This window comes from Hoplias malabaricus, chromosome 12, assembly GCF_029633855.1.
Source record: "Hoplias malabaricus isolate fHopMal1 chromosome 12, fHopMal1.hap1, whole genome shotgun sequence".
NCBI classification, from domain to species: Eukaryota; Metazoa; Chordata; class Actinopteri; order Characiformes; family Erythrinidae; genus Hoplias; species Hoplias malabaricus.
Genome location: NC_089811.1, coordinates 7,593,079 through 7,619,461, shown reverse-complemented (window position 1 = coordinate 7,619,461; position 26,383 = coordinate 7,593,079). Strand labels below are relative to the sequence as shown.

The window sequence follows — 26,383 nt, the reverse complement described above, 5'->3', positions numbered from 1 at the left end:
ACGGGTGTGTGTGTGTGTGTGAGACTGTCCACGGGTGTGTGTGTGTGTGAGACTGTCCACAGGTGTGTGTGTGTGTGTGAGACTGTCCACGGGTGTGTGTGTGTGAGACTGTCCATGGGTGTGTGTGTGTGTGAGACTGTCCACGGGTGTGTGTGTGTGAGACTGTCTACAGGTGTGTGTGTGTGTGTGAGACTGTCCACGGGTGTGTGTGTGTGTGTGACTGTTCACGGGTGTGTGTGTGTGTGTGAGACTGTCCACAGGTGTGTGTGTGTGTGTGAGACTGTCCACAGGTGTGTGAGTGTGTGAGACTGTCCACAGGTGTGTGTGTGTGAGACTGTCCACAGGTGTGTGAGTGTGTGAGACTGTCCACAGGTGTGTGAGTGTGTGAGACTGTCCACAGGTGTGTGTGTGTGAGACTGTCCACAGGTGTGTGTGTGTGAGACTGTCCACAGGTGTGTGTGTGTGTGACTGTCCACGGGTGTTTGTGTGTGTGACTGTCCACGGGTGTGTGTGTGTGAGACTGTCCACGTGTGTGTGTGTGTGAGACTGTCCACGTGTGTGTGTGTGTGTGTGTGTGTGTGTGTGAAACTGTCCACGGGTGTGTGTGTGTGAGACTGTCCACGGGTGTTTGTGTGTGAGACTGTCCACGTGTGTGTGTGTGTGTGTGTGTGTGTGTGAAACTGTCCACGGGTGTGTGTGTGTGAGACTGTCCACAGGTGTGTGTGTGTGTGAGACTGTCCACAGGTGTGTGTGTGTGTGTGTGTGTGAGACTGTCCACAGGTGTGTGTGTGTGTGTGTGAGACTGTCCACAGGTGTGTGTGTGTGTGTGAGACTGTCCACAGGTGTGTGTGTGTGTGTGAGACTGTCCACAGGTGTGTGTGTGTGTGTGAGACTGTCCACAGGTGTGTGTGTGTGTGTGAGACTGTCCACAGGGTGTGAGTGTGTGAGTGACCTGGAGAGTGTATAAGTGACCAGGTGAGTGTGTGAGAGACCGGTCAGTGTGTGAGTGACAGGGTGAGTGTATGAGAGATGGGGTGAGTGTGTGAGAGATGGGGTGAGTGTGTGAGTGACTCAGTGAGTGTGTGAGTGACAGGTTGAGTGTGTGTTCAGGGTACATTCCTGCCTTTTGCTCAGGGATTCTGTGTTGGGATTAAAGAGAGTCTTTTCAGAAATGGTTTATAAAAATCCCCAGACGCAGGACTTTATCGGTGCTTGTGTGTTGTGTTCTCAATTTAAACCCTGACCACAGTCCTCTACACTTTAATGTCCATTATAACTTTAAACAACTTATACAACTCCCTTCCGTAAACACACCAGGCCAGAAGGATGTGGACACTGCTATAGATTAGTTCATGGATACATGAGATACATACACGGATTTGATGTAAAGGTGTCCACATACTTTTGGCCACACAGCGAATAAACATATAGAGCCATTAGTGCAATTATTAGAAAACAAAAACAAACACAAAAACTAAAATAATAAAAGTTTCACAAAACACAACAAATGAAGTTTGAAACTCTGAGTAGCGTCTGAACCGGGTCTGGACCTGGCAGAGCTCGGGGGGAGTGGCCTATCTCCGGAGGAGGAGAATGAGTGAGAACGAGGGGAGAAACAGATAGAAAACAGAAGGATGAAAGAGCGCAGACGAGCTCTCAGCACCAGGTTCTGGATCTGAACCAGAAACTTCAGAACTGTTAGAGCCATCAGAACCATCAGGGTCCGTTACACAGGACTCAGTACAACCAGAACCTGAACCAGAACCACTGTTATCATCACCTAGAGAGAGAGAGAGAGCGAGAGAGACAGAGAGAGAGATGCAGAGCGAGACCCACAGAGACAGAACAGAAAAAGACAGAAAGAGAGAGCAAACGAACCGAGAAAGACAGAGAGAGAAAGAGAGACAGAGTGAGACACAGAGAGAACAGAAATATAATGAGAGAGACAGAGAGAATGGAAAGAGAGAGAGAGAGAGAGAGAGAGAGAGAGATGCATCAGATATACAGAACATGTGGGTCACATGAAAGTCCCACTGGCCACTTTATTAGAAACACCCACCATATTAAAACTAGGGATTACTACACAGTGGGTTCCTAATAAAGTGGCCAGCAGCTTTGTTTACATTTCTCTTAAATATGGGTGAGATAAACCCTCTGTGACCTAATGTAGTCCTCTCTAAGACTCCTGCCTGAGCTGGGACTCAAACCCCATTGGGGCTCTCTACTCTAACCCTCCCCTGTATCCAGACTGTAGGGTTCTTACTGGAGTCCTGGAAGTAGAGGTCGGTGCCATGGTAGGCATTCCTCAGCTTGTTGGTTATGACCCTCAGAGCCAACACCTGCTGCCGGACCCCTGAGTCGGGCCGGGACACGTCCAGCAGAACCTCAGAATTCTGACCGTGAGAGAGTCTGTCCTCTGGAACCTCGGGAGCAAATCTGAAACAAAAACAGTACCCAGTCCAGTACCACGAGCGGAGAAACGGATCAGAACTGGACTTTATCTTCTGTTTTAAAGCAACACTGAGCTGTAATAGGGAGAATACAGCCTCTGTCAACTTCAGGGGGAGGGTAGGAAACCACCTCCATCCCTCCTCCCCTTGATTTCAGGACAGTGTGGTGAAAGACAATAACATTCTGACATCATTGGGGGAGCCCAGGAGCAAAAATACTAAACCTTACATAAAGTTGCTTTAAACACAAACAAAAGCAGGGAACATCAAAGAGCTCAGTGATGTCCATCTGGACTCTTTGATCTCAGGTGTTAACGATAAAACCGGACAGAGGCAGACACGCGGTTCTAGGATAAGGTTCCGGTCTTTAATGCGGGGAACCGTTCTGAGGTTGTGGGGTTCTGTGAAAGTGTTTACCTGCCCACTTCCTGTCCGTTCCAGCACGCTTCCTGCTCTGTCTCCACGGCGACATGCTCCTCCTCACAGACACCCTGAGGCAGCGAGGACCAGGCGTTTTTGGACTGTTTCAGCTTCTCTTTAACGTCCAGCACCTGCACAGAGCAGCAGCCAAGAGGAATTCACACCTTTCATCCGTTACACACATAATAAAAATGTATTATAAGTGTTCTCCCTGTGTCCGCATGGGTTTCCTCCGGGTGCTCCGGTTTCCTCCCACAGTCCAAAAACATGTTGGTAGAGGGATTGACGACTCAAAAGTAGGTGTGAGTGTGTGAGTGTGTGTAGCACTGTGAAGGACTGGCGCCCCCTCCAGGGTGTGTTCCTGCCTTGCGCCCAATGATTCCAGGTAGGCTCTGGACCCACTGCGACCCTGAACTGGATAAGGGTTACAGAGAATGAATGAATGTATTATAAAATAAAGTACAAACTAAAATGAAAAATTTATGTTTTTTCCCCATTCTGTCTGCACCTGAACTGCTTTGGAAAGTTAGCAGTATAGTGTGTGTGTGTGTGTGTGTGTGAGTGAGAGAGAACGAGACAGAATGAGGGAGAGAGAGAGAGAGAGAAAGAGGGAGTGTGTTTGTGCCAGAGGGTGAAAGTGTGGGTGTGAGAGCGAGACAGTGTGTGTGTGCGTATGTGTGTATGTGTGTGTGTTTGTGTGTGTGTGTGTGTGGTGTGTGTGCAGTTCTTCAACCAGTTATACCACATGACGCTCTTCATATTTCCTGGGCTTTGTGGGAGCTTTCGGGGTTAAATTGGATTAAAATGGATAAAAGTCAAAACCCGATTCTGCGCCGAGCGGAGTGTCGCTGAACCCTGGTCATGTGACCCGTCTCTGCTGATGTGTGATGTCGTTATACTTCACTTTAACGCACAATAACTGTTCGACGTTAGAATAAAGTGGTAGTGTGTCTCGTCTGTGTCAGAGCAGAGGCGTCAACACCCTCTGTCCACTGCTCAGGGCAGAACAGGGTCCCGGTGCCACTATCGTAAACTAGGAAATGAGTTCTAGATATATGTTCTAGATAAATTCATACTGTGGCCTGGGTTTCAAAATGTAATGCTGCAGTGTGGACACTAGAGGGAAACATTCAGCATAGAACAAGAAATTAAAAAAAGTCTACACACTCTCTGTGTCACACACCCACACCCACAGACAGGAAGACCCCAAATGATGACAGAAACACCCCACTGTATTTTTATTGGCTCACGGTTAGACAGCAACCCCCCCCCCTCTATTTTTATTGGCTCACGGTTAGACAGCAAACCCCCCCCTCTATTTTTATTGGCTCATGGTGAGACAGCAACATCCCCCTCAATTTTTATTGGCTCACTGTGAGACGGCAATATCAACCCTTGCTCTGCCTGCTCCTTGAGATACAGCGGGATGATTAAACATTGTTCTGCTCTTTAGAGGTTGAGAAAATACCCAACATCATCACAGATTACACACCCTGGGTTCACAGCTGAGCTCAGTCAGTGTGTGTGTGTGTGTGTGTGTGTGTGTGTGTGTGTGTGCATGTTGGGTGGGGGGGGGGGGTAGGGGTGTCCACAAACTATTGGACACAGAGTAAACATCCTCAAGTTTCCTCAGAAGCCTTTGAACTAGTTCATTAGATTCAGGGCTAAATAACGCCATGAAACGGAGGCTGAGACGCTCTACAGAGGGAGACTCTGAGGAGAGCCCTGTGAGCCAGAGTTAAACTGGAGAGAGATATCTCTGAAGTCCTGGATCTCATTCCTGTTTCTCCGAGTGCGGAATAACAACTTCACGGCAGAAATATTCCCAACAGGAACACAAACACGGAACGCTCTTCGCCTCGGCGTGGTGTTTACGCTGCTGTGGTTTATGTTTGAGCGATAATTACCGAGGAATTCTCCAAAAAAAAAAAAACAAAAAAAAAAAAAACACTTTTCTGCTCAAACAAATAAATATAATCTTTAAAAAGAACAAGCTGACGTTCAGCAGAAAATATCTGCTTTAGAGGAACCACCCTCTATTTATTACAGCGTTCCTCCACGTTCTACTTTTTTCCTCCACATTCCTTAAAAACAGCAACACACACAACTCAGAAATTAGCTCTAAGTGTCAACAAAAAAAAAACATCAACAACGAATAGCTCTTGAAAACATTGCTCTGCTGAACATCTGGGTTCTCAGAGTTTTCTGGGACCCTGTTTGTACTTCTGGTTCTCAGGATTTTCAGAGCTCTCTGGGTTCTCCAGATTGTCTAGGTCCTCTAGGCCAGGCTGGTTTTATGTTTCACTCGCCCACCTAGGCGCCACATTAGAGAGAGAGAGAGACACACACAGATATAATGGGTTGCCATGATGATTCTGTCTCTCTGCCAGGATCAGGTTTCACAATCACAACCAGTTTACCGTGTGAAGCCCAAATGATCTGAGGCTAAAATCAACGCTAATAAGTCTCTGGTTTCCGCTTCTTCAAGAGCTCAGCTAACTGTCTCCATGGAGACCAGATGCTAAGCTAACTGTCTCTATGGTGACAGGCCACTACCCTAAACATCTCCATGGTGATCAGACACTAACTGCCTCCACAGCTGCATTTCTCAAAGTGTGCACGCCCCACTAGTGGAGTGTGTAGGTATTGCAGGTGGGGCACAAGGAATCTGAATAAATGAGCATTTCTTTATTAATGAGCCTGTCATTATTAATGCCTTTCTGTTTTGCCTATAAAACAGAGCTTACTCTGTTATTAGCTTACTCAGTAAAAAGCACCCACTCACAATGGATTCATTAAGAGCCCTTAAACATACTAAAAGAGCTTTAGGTAGGAGAAAAACGTAGTTTGCCTGGAACCAAAATATGCTTTTATTTGCAAACCTTTATTTTGAAAATGTGCCACTGAGTCGGGTCTTCTTTCAGCCTTCATTAATGCGCCTGTTCAAATATAATGCTTCAATCATCAGCTTCACTAGATTCCGATTCACCGTCAGTTAGTTTTTTCCAGCTCTGGGTTTGAGGTCAGTATCGAGAGAACAACAGATAACAACGATGGCTAATTACAGTTATGAAAGCATCTTGTATATAACTTTTAGAGAAACACAGGAGGATCTGAGAGGTAGTGAATGATAAAATTAGCCGGGTTCAGGTTGTGAGAAAGCACTCTAAACATGCGGCAAGTAAATGTTAATCTCTGGCTGTGTCCATATATATATGCCACCCTTAGCAGTGTTTCTGTAGTGTAGTATGTAAAGTTCCATAGTTTGTTGTTTGGGACACAGCCTCATTCTCTAACGTTATCGTCATTTCCCCTAACTCCGGCCGCCCCCCTCCTGCCGTATATGGTGCAATTCCGCGCTCTCTCTTCACCAGTCGCATTGGGTAAAACAATAAAACATAAGTTCAAGTCTAACTAGGGCATTTAAACATCAGTCTTGCAAGAATCACATATCTAAACAATATTTAAGTATCTCTAACAGTGTTTTAATTCTGTGTGTGCAAAACTGCATGTAGAACACAACACATTTCCATTTCGTGACAGATATTTCCCTCAGTGTAAAAGTTAGCATAGCTTAACGGTTAGCTTCCTTTTCTCTGAGGGGAAAGTCTACCGCCATTTTAATCCTTACATATAGAGTACGGATACCAACACAGGACAAACGTAATCTCATTGTGAACCTCTCAAAACCACTGGATGTGGTAGCAACGGTTTTGTTTAAATGTCACAAGCAGGGGAGGTGGCTGAAGTTAGGGGGCGCTAGTAACCTTAGCAGTATTGGCACCTACTTAAAAGAGTTTTTATCTAAAAATATATTTTCTTTCAAAGTCAAGCAAGTCTTGGACATTAATCTACACATATTTGACTCCTGAAAAATGTTGATTTGAGTGAGTAAAGTACTTCTATTTATTTACAGTTAGCTAAGATTTCCAATGTTGTAATTAAAGTGGCCGGAACTAGGGGTCCCTACGCTAATGTTCCACATCATTATAAATACAGTATTTTACTGCCTTATCTACATAGGAATCAGTTTGTAGCTATCTAATATTTTGGAAATGGGGTGGGCTTTGACTCACCAAATATGTCCCCCCAATATCAAACTCACTCCTATGCCCTTGCACCTGCTGGTTTTTGCAAGATTAAAAAGTGAGAAACTGAAGCACAGGTTAATTAGGCCAATTTTCGGTATTTTTGAGCACTGACGGTAGTGTATCTGGTGTTATAATGTTAAGCTACTGATTTTGAGATAGAAGTTGATGTTATTTAAATTAATTATAAAATTGTAAACTTGCATGTGTATTTTATTACCATTTTTTGGGGCGGAAATTCCCTTTCGCCTGAGGTGGGGAATGATAGAAATAGTTTGAGAACCACTGCTCTACAGCAACCAGCTGCTAAGCCTGGGGTGTCCAAAGTCCTGCCTGTGGGCCAAATGCAGCCCACTGTAAGATTTTAATTAGCCCGCAGCTTCACTTTAAAAAAGACATCATTAGTGCCCAGTGGCAGCAGTGCAATAATGTATAGAATATTGCACCACTGTGTTAATGAACTAAGCTAAACTTAAAGGGCATTCATTTCTCTGGGGCAGCAAAGTAATTCACAGAACGATATTTGGTGATGGCTACAGCAAAAAAAAAAAAATGCAAAGTTGACAGTGAGAACCAGAGATGTTTTTGCAGTAAAAAAAGTTTCTGATATCCTGCAGCAGTTAATGCTCTAAAATTAAATCCAGTAGATAATATTTATAAACTGTTTTGTTAAATTAGTGTTTTTCATATTTTGAAAAATATGAGACCAGCCCTTATGAATTTTTATATAATCTATTTCAGCCCCATCTGAAAAAAGTTTGGACAACTCTGTGCTAAGCTAACTGTCTCTGCTGTTACCAGGCACTAGGGTCACCATCTGTACAGGAAATAGGCACTAGATGCTACAGAGTCTGTCACTAAGGCAACCAGTTAAGCTAAACATTTTTAGGGCAATCAGGCGCTAAGTTAACTGCATCTACAGCCACCAGACACTTAGCTAACATGCCTCTGCAGTGACCAGGCCCTAAGGTAACTGCCTCTACAGCCACCAGACACTTAGCTAACATGCCTCTGCAGTGACCAGGCCCTAAGGTACATGCCTCTACAGCCACCAGGCACTAAGCTAACATGCCTCTGCAGTGACCAGGCCCTACGGTAACTGCCTCTACAGCCACCAGGCACTAAGCTAACATGCCTCTGCAGTGACCAGGCCCTAAGGTAACTGCCTCTACAGCCACCAGGCACCAAGCTAACATGCCTCTGCAGTGACCAGGCCTTAAGCTAACTGCCTTTACAGCCAACACGTGCCAAGCTAACTGCTTCTACAGTGGCCAGGCATAAAGCTAACTGCCTCTACAGCCACCAGGTGCTAAGCTAACTGCCTTTACAGCAACCAGGCCCTACAGTGGCCTTACAGGGCTCTACAGTGGGCAGGTGTTAAGCTAACCAGCTTTATGACAACTCCATGTTAAGCTAACCATTTCTACAGTGACCAGACACTATACTAGCCCTCTCTACAGTGACGACATGTGATGCTAACCATCTTTAGAGTGGCCAGGTGCTATGCTAACTTCTCAATTGTTTCTCTGTGCTTTTTCTTTTTGTTGTTGTTGTTGTTGTTGTTTCTCACGAGGTTCTAACCAGTTCCTCAAAATTTCTTCAGTGGTTCCTCAGCTTGTTTCTCCATTGTTTCCCAGTAGTTCATCTTACAGAGCAGATGGGAGGAGATCTGAAAACTTTTCACATTTCCTCAGAAAGAGACCAAACACTATGAGACATCGAAGAGCCTTCATCGTCCTCCTCCTCCTCCTAATTAATCCCAGCAGAGACTGAGGGACTGGGTTTCAACTCAGGTTTAATTTAAATTAAACAGAGCTCAACAATAAGATCTCCAGATCTGACAGTGAGCATGGTTCCTCTGAAACTTCGAGGTGCTTTAATATATTCATCGTAATCTATTATTAATTCTCAAGACATTAATCCAGCACACAAACGAAACAGAAGAAACACAGATCCAGACGCAGAGGAACTGACATGAAGACGATCAAGCAGCTGAGATCTCAGTACATCTCTCTGCAGGTCCATCTCCACCAGGATTGGGTTTAAACACCACCACTTCTCAAAACTACGGTCAGACACCAGCCGTGTCCCCCTCACCGTTTACTGTCCTCACTTTCTGTGAGTAGCTTTTATACAAGTATGAGATGTCTGGTTCCATTCACATCCATTTCAAAATGTCAAAAATGTCAATAATTCGGTGGAATGTTTTTTATTAATAAATACAAGCGAGACACAAACCGGCACACACACATTCTGGGGGGAGTTAGAGAAGTTAAAGGGTCTTACACTGTGCTGCATGGCTTTCCACACAGTCCTCTGAGAGGCAGCAGAAGAGAAGAGAAAAGAAGAGAAGAGAAGAGAAGGTAGAACAGGAGTAAAAAAGAAAATGAGAAGAAAAAATAGGAGATAAGTAGAGAAGTGGAGAGAAGGGAACCAAGGCAGTGTTAGTAAAAATAAACACTTTGTGTGTGTGTGTGTGTGTGAGAGAGAGAGGGAGAAAGAAAGAGAGAGAGAGAGAGAGAGAGAGAGAGAGAGAGAGAGAGAGAATATAACTCCTGTGGGCTGTCTGAGGTCACTCAGGACAGTGGTAAATGTGAGTGCTGAGTGTGAGAGTGTGTGTGTGTGTGTGTGTGTGTACCAGGTGCTGCAGCTTGGTGCTGGACTCTGCGGTGGGCAGTTCCTCGGTGCTGTAGGGTCTGAACTTGGTGTTGAAATCTTCCGAAAGTGCTCTGGCGGCGCGGCTGGGCTCCGAGGGCTTGGGCTGACCACAGCCTTGAAAAACCTGCAATTAGAAAAAGAGAGGACACGTCCGCCTCGTCCAGAAATATCCGGCTTCTCCCAGGAACACAGCGAGGGAAAAGCGTCCACATTCCTCGGCCTCGAAGTTCGCGCAGACGGACAGACGCTGGACGGAGGTGTTTTAAAGAGACAGACGCAGCTGAACCTCTTCTTACAGAGACCTCTCTTTATTGCAATTTATTCCTTGTAGTCTTGTACTAATTATCATCCTACATCACACATCTATCTATCCATCTATCCATCTATCTATCTATCTATCTATCTATCTATCTATCTATCTATCAGCCTCAGCATCACTCCAGAGAACACAGTTCCACTGCTCCACACACCACAGCTGGGGTGAGCTTTAGCTCATGTGCAGCTGCATGTTGGATGCGCTGTGTATCGTGTGTGTGTGTGTGTGTGTGTGTGTGTGTGTTTATAAACCTGGTAGGAGAGCTGTACGCTCTTGTCCTGCATGTTCATGATGGCCTCCGAAATCTTCACATCGATCGGCTCCATCACTGATTCGATGTTAAAAGGGCCCTCCAGCTTCTCTGTTACCAACAACATCGCATCTGTCACAACAGAGAGAAGGAGACAACGAGAGGGAGAGGGAGAGAGAGGGAGAGAGAATGAGAGAATACAGAGAGGTTGAACAGAACAGAGGTGTGAAAGAGAAAAGCAGAACACATGAGAAAAAACAACAGAACATGGAAACAAGTGAGAAAGAAAGAAGAGGAAAAAAAAGAATAGAGAATTGAGATAATACAGAGACAGGGAGAAAGTGAATAGAGAGAGTATGGAGTGCAAGAGAAAGGAAAATGTAGAGTGAAAGAGAGAAGCAAGAGAGAATACAGAGGGAGGAAAACAAAGAATAGAAAGAGGATACAAAGATGGAACAGAAAAGGAAGTGAAGGAAAGAGATAGTGAAAGATGGACAATATAACACAAGGGAAGATTAAGAGGCAGTGAAAAGAGAAAATGGAAGAACAAAAGAGAAGAGAGTGAAAAAAGAGATGAGAGTGAGATAAAGAGAACAGAGAGAGAGAGACAAAAAAGAATTGAACGAATGAGTAAATAGAAGAGATTAAAAAGAACAGTAACAGAGAGAAACCAATGAACAGTGAGTAAACTCATGAACGTCTCGTGGTCTTGTCTCGTCTCAGACATTTCTGCAGCTCGGACCGGTCCACAGTGACCACGCTCTGGTCCGAGCACAGTCAAGAGTGTGGAGTCACTAATGGAACGCTGTTCCCTCACCACCTTCACAACATCAACATCTGTCCAGCTGCTGTAACACCACAAATATGTCCCAGGAAGTCCTCCCTTCCCCTCTCTTCCTGTCCACAGTGATGTGTTCGGGGAATTCTGGGAATACGTAAACACCGCAAAACCCCGGACGTGATCTGGAGTGGCTGGAGTTTTCTGACACAGACGCCGCCGTGCCACGTTCAACACCAGAAAACCACGACGACACATTTCAAGGGAAAATAGTTGTTCATTGATTGTCTACAACCCATATCCAGTTCAGGGTCGCGGTGGGTCCGGAGCCTACGCGGAACACAAGAGCAAAACCTGGATGGGGCACACACTCACACATTCACTAACACACTCACACCTACGGACACTTTTGGGTCGCCAATCCACCTACCAACGTGTGTGTTTTTGGAGCGTGGGTGGAGCACCCGGAGGAAACCCACACAGACACAGGGAGTACACACCAAACTCCTCACAAACTGTCACCCGGAGGAAACCCACGCAGACACAGGGAGAACACACCGCACTCCTCACACACAGTCACCCGGAGGAAACCCACGCAGACACAGTGAGAACACACCACACTCCTCACAGACAGTCACCCGGAGGAAACCCACACAGACACAGGGAGAACACACCACACTCCTCACACACAGTCACCCGGAGGAAACCCACGCAGACACAGTGAGAACACACCACACTCCTCACAGACAGTCACCCGGAGGAAACCCACGCAGACACAGAGAGAACACACCACACTCCTCACAGACAGTCACCCGGAGGAAACCCACGCAGATGCAGGGAGAACACACCACACTCCTCACACACAGTCACCCGGAGGAAACCCACGCAGACACAGTGAGAACACACCACACTCCTCACAGACAGTCACCCGGAGGAAACCCACGCAGACACAGAGAGAACACACCACACTCCTCACAGACAGTCACCCGGAGGAAACCCACGCAGACGCAGGGAGAACACACCAAACTCCTCAGTCACCCGGAGCGGGACTCGAACCCACAACCTCAGGACCCTGAAGCTGTGTGACAGAGACACTACCTGTAGTACCACCGGGCATCTGGAATTTTAAATCTCTTTCAGAATGACTTCATGAATGTCATAAGACGAGTGCTGTGTTCATGAGCTCATGGGAAGGTTGTATACAGCAGGTGGTTATATTGTATATGAATTCACTGCGTTCAAGCTCTTGGCTGAAGATCTGCCTGCTGTATACCGCTGTATGTCCCCAAAAAGTGATTTATCTTTAAATAACAGTTAAACGCTTCTGAGTAATAACAAATCTGATTAAAATATTTCTTTTATCTACAGAAAACACACATAATCAGGTGATTCTGATGTATATTTGCCATTTTCTAAAGAAGAAGAGGTAAAAGGTGGCGATATATTTCACATCTCGTAAACTCATGTGTCATCTAAATTCCAGTTTACCAGCACTAAATATGACTTTGCCCACTGTTCGTGTGCAATTTACAAGTGGGAAAATAAGTATCGTATCGTATTCATTTGAACGCAGCATAAAACAGTCCAAGGCTCCAAACCTTTTCCTATCACTGTGTAAAAGATGCAGGAGGCTTCTTTTATTGTTGGAAAGCCAGAGTAAAAGTCAGGGGTGGAGATTTTTTTGCATTGACATGAAGATGTTAAACTAAAAAAGCCTCTCAGAGTGAGGTCACAGAGAAGAGTCAGCAGTGTGTGTGCGTGTGTGTGTGTGTGTGTGTGTGTTTGTGTGTGTTTGTGTGTGTGCTGAGCTTATCTCTTATTAATGACTGTTTCTCTCCGGATCTCAGGAAATGTTTAGGGTTTGAATTTTCATGAATTGTGAAGTTGTGGAAAGCTCCAGTTTCTCAGTGAAACAAATGAAGCGATTAAAAAGGAATGAGGATGGGATCGATGCGGATCTGTTTACAGAGCGGCGAGAAAGGGCAACACACGGATTAATTATAAATGAAAACGCTAACCAGTCCAAATCTGTCTCAGGAACACAGCACCGCTCAGTGTGTGAAAAACTCTGCAGACCCTCAAAAACACTGCGGGGACCTGGACTCCACTCACATACCCACCACATCCACAGATCCAGATCCAGATTAATCTCTATCAGCTAGAAAATGTAAAACAACTGAAAGGGACACTCTGACAGATACATACGCCCATAGCACTTCCGCCAATGGTCTGTGCAGCGCCCTCTGTCACATTTTCTGTGATGTATCCTCGGTTCCACTAAAACTGGCGTGAATGTGGCTGTCACACATTCACAGCAACCCAGAAATTTGTACATTTGTACTGGGCTTTACCCAGGCTTTATCCAGCCAGCCCAGTAGTACACAGTCCAGATAATGTCTGAGTGAGTCCCTGTGTGAACAGATACGGGAATGTCCCGGAACATTCTGTGCCCCCTACATCTAAATGAATGAATGAATGATTGAAGTCTTTAAAACCAAGCACCTTTAATTAAGAGTGTGGGTCCAGTGGAGTGGCTGTGTTTGACCCTGTGTCTGGACAGACACGTTGACTCTGTATTTCTCACTGGAAGGCAGCGTTTTCCCTCAGACTCAGACTAATAAAGCACTAAGGCAAGGACAGAATCGTCACAAGTCATTCTCATCCACCGAGACCTGAAGTGTTTTATTACAAAAGTTATCAGAGCAGAGGGACAACCTACAACTCCCAGAAAGGGGGTGGGATTAGCAGACAGCGAGGGAGAGAGTGCACTGTGGGAGATGTAAGGTCAGTGGGACATTAAGAGAGAGAGACAGACACAGAGACAGACATAGATACAGACAAGCAGAGAATTGGCAGAGAGAGGACCGAGGAGACAGGGTCAGAATGAAAAAAGTGACAGAGACAGAAGGGCAGAAGGCAGAAAAGCAGACGCCATGGGATAAAGAGAAAGAAAGACAGAGGGAGAGAGATAAAGGGAGACAAAGAAACAGACGGATCAAGAGAGAAAGAGACAGAGGGAGAGAGATGCAAGGAGACAGAGAGAGAGCAATAGAAAAAGAGGCAGACAGACAGGCAGAGGAATAGATAACCCAAGAAAATTCAACCAGCTCAGATCAACGGCTGTGTTTTTAACCCTGGCTCTGATTGGTTGTGGAAAGTATGGGGGCAGGACTTACCAATGTAATGCGTCCACTCTGGGTCCAGGTTAGCTAGGCTAGCAAGGCAGTTGTTTAGGACGTTAAGACACAGACTCTTGCAGGGTTTAACCTCCGACAGTCCTCCACAGTATGGACAGTACAGCATCTTAGTGACCGCATTAGCACATGCTGTGCTAATGCTAACCTAGACACAGGGAGGACAGTACAGCATCTTAGTGATTCAGTAGGACAGAGAGATAAAACAGACACAGGAAAGAGAAACTTTCCTGTGAAAAGGACCACACCAAACTAAAGACACTCCTAAAGACGCCAGACTAAAGACCCAACACTAAAGACACTAGGCTAAAAAAAAACCCAGAAGACACTAGGCTAAAGACGCAAGACTAAGACACCAGACTAAAGACACTAGGCTAAAAACACCACCAGAAGACACCAGACTAAAGACACAACACTAAAGACACTAGGCTAAAAATAAACCCCAGAAGACACCAGACTAAAGATTCTAGACTAAAGACATCAGGCTAAAGACACTAGGCTAAAGACGCCAGACTAAAGAAGCTAAACTAAGACACCAGACTAAAGACATCAGGCTAAAGACGCTAGACTAAGACACCAGACTAAAGACACTAGGCTTAAGACGCCAGACTAAAGACGCTAGACTAAGACACCAGACTAAAGACATCAGGCTAAAGACGCAAGACTAAGACACCAGACTAAAGACACTAGGCTAAAGACGCTAAACTAAGACACCAGACTAAAGACATCAGGCTAAAGACGCAAAGACTAAGACACCAGACTAAAGACACTAGGCTAAAGACGCCAGACTAAAGACGCTAGACTAAGACACCAGACTAAAGATGCTAGACTAAAGACACCAGACAAAAGGCACAACACTAAAGACACTAGGCTAAAGACGTAAGACTAAGACACCAGACTAAAGACACTAGGCTAAAGACGCCAGACTAAAGACGCTAGACTAAGACACCAGACTAAAGACAATAGGCTAAAGACGCCAGACTAAAGATGCTAAACTAAGACATCAGGCTAAAGACACAAGACTAAAGAAGCTAAACTAAGACACCAGAATAAAGACATCAGGCTAAAGACGCTAGACTAAGACACCAGACTAAAGACACTAGGCTAAAGACGTAAGACTAAGACACCAGACTAAAGACACTAGGCTAAAGACGCCAGACTAAAGACGTAAGACTAAGACACCAGACTAAAGATGCTAGACTAAGACACCAGACTAAAGACACAACACTAAAGACACTAGGCTAAAAACACCCCCAGAAGACTAAGACACCAGACTAAAGACGCTAGACTGAGACGCCAGGCTAAAGACGCAAGACTAAGACGCCAGGCTAAAGACACTAGACTAAGACACCAGACTAAAGACACAACACTAAAGACACTAGGCTAAAAACACCCCCAGAAGACACCAGACTAAAGACACTAGGCTAAAGACGCCAGACTAAAGACGCTAGACTAAGAAACCAGACTAAAGACGCTAGACTAAGACACCAGACTAAAGACGCTAGACTAAGACACCAGACTAAAGACGCTAGACTAAGACACCAGACTAAAGACGCTAGACTAAGAAACCAGACTAAAGACGCTAGACTAAGACACCAGACTAAAGACGCTAGACTAAGAAACCAGACTAAAGACGCTAGACTAAGAAACCAGACTAAAGACGCTAGACTAAAGACGCTAGACTAAAGACGCCACGATAAAGACACTAGACTAAAAAAAAAATAAAGACACCAGGCTATAGACATTAAAGACCCCAGGCTAAAGACACTAAAGACATCAGGCTAAATACATTTGACTAAAAACATTACAATAAAGAAAAGTCATTATGGGCAAGTCTGAAAAATCAGCTGTGCACAGGTAAACAACATCAACTTACCATACAAACTAGCACAGCGCTAACAGAGCAGTCTGTGGATAAAATGACAATACCATTGACCTATCAAGTTAAAAGCACATATTACAGATAAAAATAATGTAAATACTACCTCAACAAACTACCACTGACAGCGTCTGCACAGTTAAAAATAAAGAATTGTTTTTTTAAAGGGATGAATGTCACCTTAACTTGGGAACTCTGGTTTAAAAGCAATGACATTATTAATTAAGGAGTGTTCGTGTGCAACTACCAAGTGGAGAAATTGTATTTACCATAATTCTGACAGCAGCGGAAGGTGAGATAATCCACATAACGCAACTAGCTGTTAAAGTACATATGTAAATAAATAAATATGTTTTTTTTTTACATTTTGCAATGCTATGAAGCTGGCCCTGTACTTTCACCACTCAAATACTATTAGTTTTACTAAGTGTAGACAAAGCATCATAGGTCAATTTTATAAAAGGTAAATAAAATAATAAATTAATATTATAACGACTCCGGCTGAGGCAAATGCTTTACACCATCAATGCTCCATACACATGAAACTAAAACAATGTGTTAAAAAATAACACATGATTTAGGGATAAATCAATCTGAATTTAAATAAATCTAAATAAATGCTAGCTTTGGAATAATGAGAAAGAATTAGGATTAATGAAGTAAAAATCGTTAAGATGTAGAACTAAACAGTGTCATTATATAAAATAAATGTTCTGTGTCCAAACTTGTGGAAGACTTTCCCAAAGGCTGTGTTTCTGAAGTGGAGCCTCACTCTGTGTGAACTGAATAAATAAATGAAGAACATCCAGAACATCACAATATCACGGCCATTTAACTCTTTAATGAACCGACAGCTCATGGTCTTAAATGAACAATAAGTAGCCTACTTACTAAACATGAGTTTAATAAAGTGCTGCTTGGACATGGGCTCTCACTCCGTGAAGAAACCCACGACCGGATCTGAGTCTAAACTGACATCTCTTCTGAGATCCATCTCGTGCCTCTCTCTGATCAAACCTCCATCTGATTCCAGAGTGTTCCAAGGTCCAACCCCATCATCTACATCACCCAGAACAATAAGAACAGGAGCAGGCACTAACACTAATAATCAACAACATCAGCCATAACAATAAGATCAGGAGTGTACACTAATAATCTGAGCACACAACTCCAGTGCTAAAGTGGGTGGGGTTATTTTTCCATGTGCACTGATATCAACACAAACGCCGCACTTCCTCCATTTTAACACAAAACACTGCTTTTTTTTAATACAATTGACTCTGGCTACAAACCTAAACGGCTCTGGCTCCACTCTAAACACAGGGGTGGATCAATCCCAGTAACAAGGAACGTCCCTGGATTTTCAAAATAGGTCTAAAAGTAGTCTGTCCGTCAAGGACATATTTTAAACGTCAATGGACGTCCAAAATCCATCTTAATAAGTTAGTTAAGTGGTGACCAATCGATAACGTCAGTGGACATCCAAAATACGTCTAATAGTCGTCTTTTCAATGTCTGTGTTTGGACGTCCTTTCAACTTTCATTTTCAACCTTAAGAGAACGTTGATTAGACGGCAGTCATTATGTTATTTCAACGTTGAATCAACGGCTTGTTTACTGGGGTAGCCTCTAATTCACTGCAGTAACATTGATTACAGCTATTATTTTACACCATCACACACCTCCATCACATCATATTACCATCTCCACCAATCAGCATGCTCTATTTACCTCCACTCTCAGTTCCTCCCTCCGTTTAACAGTAGGGGGCGTAGTGCACTGCTCCACCTCAAACTCAGACACTTACTCAGGAGCCAATGAACTCCATCTGTTCATTGGTTCACAGCTGAAACGTCTAAGTGAGTTTAATGTAAATTATATGTAAATGAGGCAAAGTTAGGTGGAGCTTGATTTCACATGATAAAGCTGATTCATCAACTGCGCTCAGATCTCCGCTCTGATCAATAAGGCTCAGTGTGTACTCTGCTGACCTTTGCCACTCTGTTGGCCACCTCCCGTCCCACCATGAGTCCTTGGACGAAGGTCCTGGCGGCAATGAAGGCCCGGGAGACCTGAGCTCTGAGCTTTCTAGGGACATCTCCAAACGGCTGGAGTTGCTCCGAGTGTTTGCTGATGCACTCCAGGTAGTCGTCCGTGAAGGAGAACTGAGAGTTCAGCAACTGGAACATTCTCTCCAAGAGCCGAGACCAGAAGTCTCCCAGTGTCTCATCCAGGCTCGCGTTCCCCCCGGAGTAGAACCGTTTCAGGTCAGAGAACAGGCTGCGGAATACTTCTGCGTTCTGCACGTAGGGCATTCCGTATGTCCGCAAGAACATCTCGTTCAGGGAACGTTCTGTGCTATCCAGCAGCTCCAGGAAGAACTCTGAAAACAGAAAGAGAACCGGGAGAAGCAGGAGAACACAATGAGGAACACAATCAGAATCTCTGCAAGATGGTTAAATTTACATCAACTCTGGGCCATCACTTCAGAACCAGGCTCAGGTCTAACTCTGGGTTATCACTCCAGAACCAGGCTCAGTTCTGGGTCTAATTCTCACTCAAACTGTGATCCAGAACAGGGCTCAGTTTTGACTCTGTCTGTGACCTGTCATTGCTCTATTTTAATTCCTTTGTCCAAAGCTGATTAATTATTCAGGCACTGGACTCTGGGGAGGAGCTTCAAAAAAAAAAAAAACACCAGATATCAGCTCCCCTCCTTAATTAATATTCTTTAATAATTAATTAATCACTCGCCCTGCAACCAAAGACCAGGAGATCTTTAATGTGCTGCTACATTCACTACAGCAAATGAAATTATTACACAATCACCAGGAGTCCATAAACATGACCAAAATACAGGAAGCAGATTTTTAAATTTGTCTGAACCACTTGACTATATTTTTTAAATTGTCGCTGCCCGATGAAAAACATGTATCTCCCAAAAACATAACTTTAAAGGAGAATGAAAAACTACTCTTAACTTTCAATGGAAGTCAATGTAAAAAGGTTTTTGCAATTTTGGAGTGTTCCTATTGGTCGATTCATCATGACATTTACACACCGTGTGAAGGAGAGCTGCTGTGTTCAAATGATGTAGTAAACTAAACACCCACAAACACTGAGATACAGGGACAGTAACAAAAATAAACACATTTAGGATCTGACTCAGCGGTAAACTTGTCTCCACCGACAGTTTGTGGAGTGAGTTTCAGACGTCAGATCCTAAATGTGTTTATATTTTTATATTCCTTTACTAACACAGTGTAAGCGTATGGGAACTGAGGAGACTCAGCGCTGCTCGATACGAGTCTTCAGCTGTTCAATAGTCCATGGTCACTGTTGTCCATAGGACACGACCATAGAAGACAGATCTGGATGCAGGCCGCTCATGCCCAGCACCCTGTGTCTACGAAGACACACTGTTGGAGCACACGCAGAATGATGACTCATCCTGCAGAAACAACCATGGACTTCCCTGAAAAAGACGTCACCTTGATGGCAGCATATTGTATGTCTCTGTAAAATCCCAGTATAAGCCTCGGCATCAATGGAACATTTTCACATACTGAGGTCAGCCATTCTGGAGGAAGTGTACATGGCCATAAGCTCCCAACTTAAACTGTGACTTTTATCAGTTGCTTTGTGAGCTTGTGAGAAATGAATTTTATTTACTATAGTGAACTGAGAGAGAAAGAAAGAGTGAGAGTACAGAGAGAGAGGAAGAGAGCTGAGGAATATACATCCCGACACTGAGTGAATTATTCAGGGAACTGATGGTGGAGGAGGAAATATTCTGCACTTTGATTAAATAAATTATATTCTGTCGTTTTCTCGTGTTTCAGAGATTTATCAGCCAACGGCATCTTGTTCCAGTGATAGCTGCTGAATTTATTTCATCATGAAAAATAATACAGACATTAGCAGAGGCACATTAACAGTGGTAAGATTTTCTATCCTCCAAATAAAACCTGTTCATCAGTTAAATGTATTTGCCGTCCACCATAAAGCATGAGCTGGAGGGGCATGGGCTCTGGGGGGAGGTCATCTGCGTATGTGAGGCTGTACCAATATATAGTACACTGTGGTACTTGTTTGGTCCCTGGTCCATGGACAGATCAGTAGAGTTTGTTCCTTCCTTGATGCAGCGTCCAGCTCTCACTGGATTCATTCCTCGGCCACCGATCCAAGGAGTGTTTGAACCTCTTCAAAAGACACCTGTGTAATTAAGCAAGTGAGTTGGATAGAAACAAATAGGATCGGGTTCTGTAGCTGGAGATTTTACAGATGGAGAGTTAGTGCTGATCGTCTGCATTACGTGGCATAGTGTGGCTACTTGCTCTGGACAATCAGCCCTCTGCAAGGTTTACACGTCACGGTTAAGTCTGTACTCGGCCCTCTTAGACCCACGAGAGAACAGGGATTAAAAAGAACTCGGTTCCAGGACCAGGATTTACCTGATGGAGAAGCAGGAATGACTAGTAGAGTCCAGTAGGGACCCTGCAGTGGAAAAGTGCCACTAGTGGTGTGCTGTGTGTTCATGGATGCTGTTTCATATCAGCCCTGGGTTCAACGCACCCCGGACACTGCACTGACCCTGGAGGACTGCATATGAGGAACTAGCATTTAACTCCTGGACTGAACTCGCTAGGCTCCCCGCATGGACCCACATGGGGGTGCTGGCTGGGAAGCAGTGAAAATGGAACACATCCATCAACAAAAAAGCAACATTTTCATGTAAACTCTTTTATATCAGACTGAGCGACTCCCAGCTCGGCGAGACCACGTTTAATTTCCCATTAAAGAAACCTCGCAGACATCAGTTTAATGAAGTTATGAATATTCGATGAGTTCATCGTCCCAGAAACGACACCAAAAGAAGAAGAGGATCAATGGAGATCAAACGATTAAACTCAGATATCAGTAACAGCACTTTTACTGTTTAAATACGGTCTCAAATACAGAACACAAGGCCTCAATCCAGTCACTGACTATCAGATCAGAGCCTTCTCAAATAAACATCTCCGCTCACACTTTCTCTTTCAGGGTATTAAAGGTGCAGTCTGTTTTTACAAAGAGTAACAGACGGTATTTATGAAAGTGATTGTTTATTATTTTTACAATGTTTTCTGATTAAGAATCTAATTTTCTGTTGAACCAGATAATGCTCCATGGAGAGGGTCTCCCACATGGGGGTGGCCATATTTATTATATATTTTTTAAACAGCTTTAGCACAGAATCTGTGACACATTCAGGCCTCTATCGTTCAGCTGGCAGTTCTTTGTATAAAGAACATTTTTTTATATAACTGTAAAGCGAGTATAAATGCCTACTTAAAGTCTAAAGAGCCTTCACGTTATGTATAGGTTCATCACACCCATAGAAGGACCTCTAAAACCTTCCAAATCAGCAGCTCAGAACATTCTTTAGTCACGTTTATTTTTAGACAGTTTTATGGGATGTTTACAGACCTCAAGCCCATATGAGGTGTTTCAGGTCTGAGCTGAACTTCTTTAAAGAACGGTTCCATGTTGTAAATAGGACCTGATGTAAAGTCCGGTTCTCAGCATGAATGGAAGGATCGTACCGTCAAACCTTTTATGTCTGGACACAAACGTGTTCCTCAGGTCTTCAGTCGCTTCATCCAGTAACTTCTCAAACTGGTGTTTACTCCTCTCAATAAGCTCCGCCTCTATCTGCGGAGAACAACAACTTCTCTCCAGAACACACACCTGGAGATCTGTACCTAAACACACACACACACACAGAGAGAGAGGCAAACACATAGCTGTGTGTAAGAGACACATTTAAATATTTTAAACACACTTAAATATTTATCAGCTACATTTTATTTATTCCTCTCTTTATTTAATGAACAGATTTCCCTTTTTTTACTATATTTTGTAAATTTAAACACTACATAAAATTTGTGACGGAGGTGAAACAAGAGCAAAGAGTTTATAGAATATTCCAGTTCCTCCGTTTTGAAGTGCTCCACTGTAAACAGGAAAATATTACAGAAATAAAAGAAGCATCCACAACAGGGTCAGTCTCAGCAACGTAGAGGGGGCATGGTTTCCACTCAGAGAGGGGGTGTGGTCTCCACTCCGAGAGGGGGCGTGGTCTCCACTCTGAGAGGGGGTGTGGTCTCAACTCAGGGAGGGGGCGTGGTCTCCACTCAGAGAGGAGGTGTGGTCTCCACTCAGAGAGGGGGCGTGGTCTCAACTCAGAGAGGGGGCATGGTCTCAACTCAGAAATGAGGTGTGGTCTCCACTCAGAGAGGGGGCGTGGTCTCCACTCAGAGAGCGGGCGTGGTCTCCACTCAGAGAGGAGGTGTGGTCTCCACTCAGAGATGGGGCGTGGTCTCCACTCAGAGAGGGGGCGTGGTATCCACTCAGAGAGGGGGCGTGGTATCCACTCAGAGAGGGGGTGTGGTCTCCACTCAGAGAGGGGGCGTGGTCACCACTCAACGAAGAGGTGTAGTTTTTATTCAGAAAGGGGTTGTGGTCACCACTTGGAGAGGGAAAGTCGTTACCACTTTTGCCCGAACTCCATGAGAGTTTAGGTCTCTCACCGTCTCCCGTCCACAACACTGCAGAAAACAGTCCATGTTGGACACCACTCCTGAAATGAACCTGACCTTCCAGCCCTCAGACAGCCCTGCAGGAGAAACCCTCATCACGCTGTGATTAATACAGACACATGGGCTCTGGAGTAGTTCATAAAACCACTGTCACTGAGCACAGTCCACCAACACATCAAGAAACTCGACAGGAGAAACCCCATCCATCAAATCCATACAGAAACACAGTCAAGTTCTTTGGACCTGAGCTCACCTTAGAGGGGCTGAAACACAGTGGACACGTGTTCTGTGTTCAGATGAGTCCATGTTTCAGCTTGATTTTGAAAAAATGGATGTCCAGTGTATTCAAGTGTGTGTGGGACACTCAGTGTACGGTGTCCAGTGTGTGTGGGACGTCCAGGGTGTGCAAGACACCTAGTGTGGGGCGTCCAGTGTGAGCGGGACACCCAATGTGTGTGGCATGTCCAGTGTTTGTGAGACACCCAGTATGTCTAGGACGTGCAGTTTGTTATTTCATATTAATCTCAAAAACATTTCACACATTCTCTATGGTGTCCAGGTAACAGCATGGGTTTATATATTGTCCTGCTTTTACAGTCAAAGCTCTGACGGTCAGCGAAGTCTAGAACAAACATAAACAGTGTTTATCTAGAACCTCAATCAGTTCTGTCAGCAGAAACAGAGCAGGGGAGGTTTAACAGAAGCGGAAACAGTGCAACGTATGAATTTTCACAATGGAATCCCCTAAAACTACACAATGGATTTTATTAAACTGGTCTCTGGAGCTGTGTGACTGCGACGCTTCCTGATGCACCACCGTTCCGCCCTGATAATGATTTACAGCACACTGCAAAAGACTTAGACACCTGAGATTATTATTATTATTATTATTATTATTATTATTATTCACACTTTGAGTCGCAATCCACGTGTGTTTATGGACCGTGGAGGAAACCCACACGGACACAGGGAGAACACACTCAACTCCTCACAGACAGTCACAGAGACCCTGGAGCTGTGACACCGACACTACCTGCAGTGCCACCGTGCCACCCTGATTATTATTATTATTATTTAAAATAACTGATCTTCTTTGTAAACGTGGTGCTTGTATATAGTTATATATAATTACAGTAAACACAGAAACATAAACACAGTAAAAGGATGTTTGTTCTAAAATGTATCTGTGTTGTGAGCGAGTGAATGACAAAGTGTGTTTCCAGACGTTCTCCTGATCGTATGGATTTGTTAAATCTACCGCACACTTGATCTAACATAATGAAGTATTTATTAACCTCTAAAAGTAGGGACTGGACGACAACCACAAATAATACTGGACTGTCACGAGGGTTAAACACACACACACACAGCACCTTCCCAGTGTCGGGGCTCAGAGAGTAAGCACTTTACCCGCGACAGGAAAGGCACGTCAAAGAGGACAAACATCTGCTTCCCAAACTGAATTTTAAATCTCCAGAGACAGCAGGACCCATAACAGCCACGCAAGACCCTGGAGTCTCTGCAGCAGTGCCCCCACCAAGTCAACACCACTTACAGTGTCCATCTCTTAGAGAGGGCACGTCCAGCGACACTCTCTCTCCAGTCCTGACCACATCCACAGCTCTTTCCATCCTTCAACCAAGAGGATATCAGCTCAGTACTGTGGGTCTGAAAGGACATGGAGCTAAAGAGAAAACACCTGTGCCAAGAAAAGGAAATAGACACAAAAGAAGAAGGTTGCTGTTGTTTCTCAGAATGATGGGCTGACCACCTCAGATCCCAGACCTCAACATCACGGAACAGGATTCACTTGGAGAAGAAAATCCTAAACCAACTTCTGAGACTGAACTTTGGAGGTGTGTGTTTTTACCTGTGAGTGTGTGTTGCGGCGCCGTTTCTGTGGAGATTCCAAGTTCTGTCCAGATTCGGAGCGCTGAGCTACAGTTCTCCGCTTGGAGATCTTCACCATCGCAGCAAAGAACCAGCAGCAGAACCCAGAGAACCCACACCATCATCACTCTCTCGCTCTACCTCCCTTTCTCCTCCAGCTGTGCTCTGCTGGGCTGAGCGAGCATCACTGAACATAGAGAGAGAAACAGCACAGCAACTGAACTCTACAAACCACACACTCAGAGAGAGAGAGGGAGAGAGAGAGAGAGAGAGAGAGAGAGAGAGAGAGAACAGTGATTGAACCCGAGTCCAGTGTGAATTTCTGAGAATGAGATTTTTGCAGTTTTGGCGCCACCTACTGGAACACAGCAGAAGACGGAGCAGTGAATCTTCAATAAAGAAGTGAGTCGAACTGGGGAGAAGGGACTGGAGAGAAGGGATTAGACGGAAGTGATTGGACAGAAGGGACTGGATGGAAAGGATTGGACAGAAAGACTTGACGGAAGCGATTATATGGAACACTGGAGAACCAATCAGTTTAGAGCAGGGGCCAGGGTCAGTGGGCACATTCACTCCCTGTCCGTCTCTTTCTCTGCGATGTGGTATTCAGATGAAACTAATCTCTAAACTTGTTTTCACTTGTTTATTTGTGATATTTTGCTTTTTCTTACGTGAAGAATTTGATCAGAATTAGGTCATCTGTGAAATTACTGTCCACTTAACACACACACGTTGTGGAGCTATTACACAGCCTAAGAGTTAGTGTGTAAACAGGATTTGATCTATAACGTTATATCTGGTACACACACACACACACTGACTATACCAGAGTTAATAAACCAAGAGCTGTTTCAGTGTTAATCTGAAGCCGAAAAATTGGAACACCCAGACCCCCAAACCGAAGATTAACTTTACTTTTAAGTAACTGCACTGGCCACTGAAGGCTAAGAGCGCCCCCACTGTCTCAAAACACACACTACACCCATTAGCTCTGACATTAACGTGACCTGTTGCACATCTGTTATTCTGCAGTTACGCAATTACTCTCTCATTCAAGAGCATGAACAAGAAGTTGTCACGTTTCCACCAGCAGGAGGCGCTGGGGGCAGATGTTTCTCCATTCATCCCGTTTCACAGGAAGCTCATTTGAAGGGACACAAAGATGAGATTTTTCTCCTGGGGTTCCCCCTAGTGTAATTGTTAAAGCACTGTACTGAAACAAGTGTGTAGTCAAGTTTCTGCAGTTTTGAGCCCAGAGTAAGTGACTATACCTCAGTGGAGCATCACAGTGATTCTGGAGCTTTGGTTTTATGGCAAAAATATTACATAGCTTTCCTTTAAGTCTCAAGTCAAACCTGATCTTCTAGTTGGGCTCAAGATATCCAGATAACAAGCTGAGTGTGTTGAAATTTTCTTTTTGTGCAGGAACATGCTCCACAATGTAAACTTTGTTGAACATGCCTCAGGATTGAAGTGGTTTCCTAGACAGAGATTAAGCCTAGTCTTGGACATCATGTCAATGGAAAATCACAATTCAAAATGCTGTATAGTCCAGGACTAGGACCAGGCCTGGGAAACCACCCCTTAAAATTTAAATTATCCAACTTAATTTAGGTCCAATGTTGTGGGCTATCCTCCTGCACTAGGATTAAATTAATTTCACAATAACTGGGGCAGCTGCCATCAAGAACCCAAAGTTGACGATCATAGCAGGCAGAGCTAAGATCAGACCCTAAAGGACAGCTGTACTTGTTCTGTCTGAACAGACACACCACTAAGGTTCTAGTTGAGAGAATACAGTTCCTAAAACTAGGTTCTCCAGGGTTTGATCCAGGTTCCAGTTTCTCCCCAACAGCTACACAGAGCTTCTCAGGGCCTG

At 44.4% G+C, this 26,383-nt stretch overlaps 1 protein-coding gene across 1 annotated transcript; it reads right to left on the bottom strand.

Moving 5' to 3' along the window:
* Positions 1 to 1,025: 1,025 nt before the first annotated feature.
* Positions 1,026 to 24,629, bottom strand: gpc6b (glypican 6b). The gene is made up of 10 exons (XM_066641249.1): positions 24,485 to 24,629; positions 21,619 to 21,777; positions 18,025 to 18,416; positions 14,137 to 14,302; positions 10,184 to 10,314; positions 9,597 to 9,740; positions 9,245 to 9,274; positions 2,868 to 3,001; positions 2,264 to 2,436; positions 1,026 to 1,780 (listed from the first exon to the last, which is right to left on the bottom strand). The coding sequence occupies exons 1-10, from the start codon at positions 24,627 to 24,629 to the stop codon at positions 1,575 to 1,577; spliced, it is 1,680 nt and encodes a 559-aa protein (XP_066497346.1). The 3' UTR covers positions 1,026 to 1,574.
* Between the last annotated feature and the right edge of the window lie 1,754 nt (positions 24,630 to 26,383).

Coding starts and splice junctions, on each gene's coding strand:
- gpc6b (XM_066641249.1), bottom strand. CDS start 24,629: ATGATGGTGTGGGTTCTCTGGGTTCTGCTGCTGGTTCTTTGCTGCGAT. Junction 18,417..21,618: donor CAGACATAAAAGGTTTGACG/GTACGATCCTTC, acceptor TTCTGTTTTCAG/AGTTCTTCCTGGAGCTGCTG. Junction 10,315..14,136: donor AGAGTGGACGCATTACATTG/GTAAGTCCTGCC, acceptor CTGTTGTGACAG/ATGCGATGTTGTTGGTAACA.